Source organism: Austrofundulus limnaeus, unplaced genomic scaffold (assembly GCF_001266775.1).
Source record: "Austrofundulus limnaeus strain Quisiro unplaced genomic scaffold, Austrofundulus_limnaeus-1.0 Scaffold46, whole genome shotgun sequence".
Taxonomy (NCBI): domain Eukaryota; kingdom Metazoa; phylum Chordata; class Actinopteri; order Cyprinodontiformes; family Rivulidae; genus Austrofundulus; species Austrofundulus limnaeus.
Window position 1 is genome coordinate 1,823,437 of NW_013952448.1, and position 5,248 is coordinate 1,828,684.

Here is a 5,248-nt window from a genome sequence, read left to right on the forward strand (position 1 = left end):
GTGTGTGTGTGTGTGTGTGTTTTAATATATAAATACAAATGCTGTACGGTTATTTATGTATTGTGTTCAGGAAGACACTTTTGCTTCTGACACTGAGCCAGCTTTATACCACAGTGGAGATTGAGGTAACAGCCATTTTGATTTGCATTTGTTTATGCATTTTAATATCATGTAAAACAGATGATGTGATATCCTTGTTTTTTTTGGTACTTTTTCTTCCTGTTCAGCCTGCAGCAGAGATGTTTGTTTTGATTTTTTTTCCAGTTCTTGCCACCACACGTCCCCACAGAGGAGGAGAAGAAAAGTCCTGCTCTGTTTGCCAGCAGAGTCCGAGAAACTATGGCCCAGTGGGTACTCTTTGGTCATGTGACTGTCTTGTCTTATAAAAATACCTTTCTGTTGTTGAAAGGTATTTCAGAAAACATCCTGTGGGTTGAATCACTCATTTGACTGTGTTTTCTCTGAGTGTACAGCAGACTGAATGTCAATAGAAAAAGGAAATTATATATTTAAACATTTAATAAGGGAAGTAGTTAAAATGTGTGAGCAGTATTGGTGTTGATGGGAAACACACTAGTTCATTGAGATGCTGCATCTTTCTGATCTTTGTTTTACTCTTCTGTTCCAACAAACTCCTAAAGGCCCTGTCACACTAAAATGTTTTAGACAATAATTTTTTTGTTATGATTAAATTACTCTTAAGTTATATATTTAATCAAATTGTTAGCATTGTAGTATGTAAATGTCCAAAAATAGAGTTGAAGTAGATTTTTCCCCCCATTCTATCTTCAATGTACCATAGACATCTTTAGTGTTGAACAAAATTGTCATAAATTGTCTAAAATGAATGACAAGGCCTTAATGATCATTTTAGCTGACTGCTAAACCTTCTGCCTTCAGAGTTTTAGGGGTTTCAGTGACAGACCACACATATGAAGACTGTCGCCTGATGATCTCAGCTGGAGAGCTGACTCTCCCCATGGAGGCTGGCCTAGTTGAGTTCACCAAAATCAGTCGAAAACTCAAGTAAGAGCAGCTCAATACAACAAACAGGCAAGAACTGTAACAGTGTTTCTAAAAGAAATAAATATCTATGACTATGTTTTGTCTTACACAGTCTGAAATGGGACAACGTGAAGAAGGAGCTGGAAGGTTTCGCAGTCAGGGCCACCTCCTGCAATGGAGGACGGATAACCATAGAGGAGTTTGCCAGCTTCTTAAAGTTACCCATCAACCCAGCTCTTGAGGAGTTGTTTGCTCTGTTTGATAGGGTGAGAATCAATCCATCTTTTCATTTTTTCAAAAAAAAAATATAAAAAAACAAATCAAATCAAAGCCAGGAAACTTAACATCATTGTGATTAATTAATAAAATTAAAACTATCATTTGTTGGTGTATAGTCTGTGACGTGTTGATTAAATAGTAATTAACAGAGAAGCGGCTGCTTGTTAGCATTTACATGCATAAAAGCTCCTTCCCAGTTGTAAAGCTTGAAGTGGGAAGGGAAACCTAGAAAAAAGACTTTAAGTTTAAGTCAGTGAGTTAAGATTATTTTTTCATCTATAAATACATCATTTAAAATAGCCTCTGTAGTCAAGACTTTCAAAAAAGGCTACCTTTTTTCTTTATCCTACATAGGTATCTGTAAGAACTGTTGTTTTTTTTAATATTGAATAAATTGTATCTACAGAATGAAATGATATAATATGTGTTATAAAACTTAATTCTGTGGTTTTCACCCTGTGCAGAATGGAGATGGCACCATTGACTTTAGGGAGTATGTTATTGGTGTGAACATCTTGTGTCGACCCGCCAACACGGAAGATGTTCTGCAAATGGCTTTTCAGGTAGTATGCACTAAAAACAACTCACACTGGTTGTTTTATTGAGACTGATCGTTATTCAAGACGGTCAGAGAAAGAGCGTTGCCACTGAAGCATGTACTTGTTTTATGTCACGTCTCTACAGCGATGGATTTAAAGGTTCCTGTTGATATCAGTATTATCCAAGGTTTGATTGAGATTAAAGGCTAAGGAGAGATTTCTGCGATGTTCAGACTTGGAATAAATCTTTTCCCAGTGCTGCTTTTTACTGTCAGTAGCAGTTAGGCTGTTGGAAGAAATCTAGTAACATTCAGACATGCATGGATCTTGTCAAGTTAACAAACGGGCATCTCCTCTGTAAGTCATGGAGTCCCTTTAATGCCCAGAAGACCACACGTCAGTTTGGGCAAACGGTTCTAGCAAAATCTTTTTCATCATATTTTGTTGTTTTACACTTCTTCCCTTTTTTTAATCTTTTCTTTTTTTACGACTGCGAACATTCAAAAGACACTTCGATTTTGCTCTTGTCTCCAGCTGTTTGACACAGACAAAGATGGGAAAATAACCCACGACGAGTTCAYGGCTCTGCTGCGCTCTGCTCTGGGTGTGTCCGATTTAAACATGACTAAGCTCTTTAAGGAGATAGATGCAGACTCCTCTGGTTTCATCACATTCGGTAAGTTCATGTTGCCTCGGGTCAAAGGTTTAATGTCACAAGAAATTAGGGRTGCAACAATACATGTACCCGTATGGAACCGTATCGAACAGTGCTGTATCGAACAAAAACAAATTTTAAAAATTTACTTTATCAACTTGTYTTCTGAAGATGCTCTGTGTTGAAGGATCAGTGGATCTGTGTTCCACTACTCCACCTAGGCTGCAGTTTTGAGCGCAGGTCCACTGAGAAACTTGCTGTTTCAGCAACATTTAATTACAAAACTTTTCTTTTGAGGTTAAACAAATGTTCATAATTAATATAAATAAATTACAAGTTAAAAGGGGAATGGAAATTTTTTTTGTATTGAAAAAATATCGAACCGTGAGAGTAAAGTATCGAACAGAACCGAACCGTGAATTTCCTGTATCGTTGCACCCCTAATATATATTATTTATTTATTTATTTATTTATTTATTTTTGCTCTTGTGAATCTTCAGGAGAATTTCAGTCCTTTGCTTCTACCCACCCTGAATATGCCAAGCTTTTCACCACTTACCTGGAGCTCCAGAGACACCAGGCACTCAAAGAGGCCAGGCCCGGTGAACTGGAAGTAGTTGGTGAAATCAGTTCAGTGGAAAACAGTGAAGACAGCACTTCTGACAAAAAAGATGATTGAGCTTCATAGAAAACTTTGCTTGACCTGCCATCTTGTTGCAGTCCAGTCTGTAAATTTGAGTCAAGTAGTTTCTGTTTTTTTTTCCTTCCTTTCATTTTAGAGTGCTTTTGTTTTTGTTAGTGCCTTCTAGATTTTAAATAAGATTTTTCTTAACTCACTGTATTATAAGGAAGAAATTGTCTCACATAGGAAAAGGCAAATATCAAGCTGACCATAGCACAATATAATATATTTTTGTTTAAGGATGTTTTTAAACTCAGCCAACCTTGGAGTTAATCTTAAATACCAGGCTTTATGATAAACCTGGGCATGATTCTTTTATTAATCCCATTTTCATACATTTTTATAATCTCCATTTATTCACTCAGATGAACCCCACCCTGTTCACTTTTGTTTACTTCTGTCTTTGTGTGTTTTTCATTTTTTGTTTGTTTGTTTAAATAAGAAAGAAAATGTCCAAACCATCACATTTTTAATCACTAGCAAAGAGCCCCCGTGCTTCTGTGTTGCAGTATAATTAGTGTTCAAGAAACTTTACAAAAATACTTTCCAGTCTGGTGAGCCAAAACTGTATTCAGTATTAAAGCTGTGTTTCAGAGAGCATAGACACTGTGCATTACACTTTTTCCCCAGYGCTCAGGGACATAAACCTTGTAAGACGGCTGTATAATTAGCCAGAGGTTTGCGTTGCATGTGTACCTATTTGCATTTCTACAGAAGATCCATGTTGCTGAGACAGCAGCACGTCTGTGCAGTTTTAAATTTACTAAAGCAATTCAGCCATTAAAAAAATAGGGCAATTTGTGAGCAAAAAGCCAACAGGGCTTCTTCACAGCAGCAAATTCCGGCGGGGTGTGCTTGGAGATTAACAAGCGGCATTGTTATTTACTTAACAAGAGTGAATTGTAATTATACAACATTCCTTTATTGTGAATATTGCAAAGTTTGCTTTTTTTAAATAAAACGAGTATGCAATCTGCTTTCCATGTTGTTGTTTTTTTTCTTTCTTTCTTTCTTTCTTTCTTTCATTATTTGTTTATGTAGTTTTTTGATGTTTACCATTAAGGAAACTTGTAAAGTTTTTTTAAATATTTTTTTCCCTCTCTGGGCGTCAGCTGTGTGCTTGTGTTTGTAACACAACCACAAGGTGTCAGCATTTATCTGCTTTAATTCTAGTGTGTGTTTTTTTTTCTCTTTGGTTGTTTTTGTTTTCATTTAATAAGTTGTTGCTTTTTGTTGTTAATGAAAATTTGCACTCTGAGTGAGGATAGAGATCATGACTACAACTAAGATCACTATTAAATGTTTCTGTACAACATCTGCATCAGCCAAACCTGCTTAGTGGAACCTATACAAATGGATATTTCACTTAGCTGTTCTGAGTAGATGGAAACAAAAAAAATATCTTGTGCAATTTTGACATCAAATAAAATTTTAAAACATTTTGAATTCATCCGTCATATTGATAAAATAAGTGTTTTATGCAGAAGTTCTGCTTTTCTGCATGAGAGMAGATATTGAAAGGTGAGACGTGACCTGTACAGTTTCTTACCATATATACCAGTAAGAAATGAAATGGAGCAGCTATCTTGGAAAGAACAAACTGTTTTAGTTCAAATCATAGAGAATCAGCAATGCTTTTAGGCAAGTCATGTTGTGCCTGATTGTATCTGTGAGACAGGAAACGGACTGTCATGAGCACATTTTTTAATATACTTGTTTTAATCTCTAAAGGGGAAATTTATTCTCTGTCTTTCCTTATCACATGTGAATGGAGCAGAGAGCTGCAATCTAGGGCACATGAACAGCAGTTGGAGGCTTAAGGGCCTTTCTTAAGGGGACAGTTGAAGGTACTTCACATTTCCCACCTAAATTTAGTGTGGCGGTCTGGGGATTCAAACCTGAAACTTTCCAATCATGGGCTCCCTTTTGTAGCCTCTGAACCACCACTCCCTCAAACATGTTTTCTTTAGATAATGACTTTTAAGATGTGGAAATGGAGCGCAACCACTAAAAAAATCTCAAAACATGTTTAATGTTTGTAAAATTCCTCAACGTAAATGTAATGATCAAAAAGAAGCAATATATATA

General features: G+C 36.2%; 1 protein-coding gene across 1 annotated transcript in view; it reads left to right on the forward strand.

The window, feature by feature from the left end:
- Positions 1-4,143, forward strand: part of lpcat2 (lysophosphatidylcholine acyltransferase 2) — an 18,498-nt gene extending 14,355 nt beyond the window's left edge. Inside the window, exons 8-14 of the mRNA XM_014007938.1 lie at positions 36-125; positions 265-347; positions 901-1,026; positions 1,118-1,271; positions 1,749-1,847; positions 2,358-2,499; positions 2,979-4,143. Of these exons, the coding sequence (XP_013863392.1) occupies positions 36-125; positions 265-347; positions 901-1,026; positions 1,118-1,271; positions 1,749-1,847; positions 2,358-2,499; positions 2,979-3,157 (873 nt within the window). The 3' untranslated portion in view covers positions 3,158-4,143. The remainder of the gene's footprint in view (positions 1-35; positions 126-264; positions 348-900; positions 1,027-1,117; positions 1,272-1,748; positions 1,848-2,357; positions 2,500-2,978) is intronic.
- Positions 4,144-5,248: the final 1,105 nt, after the last annotated feature.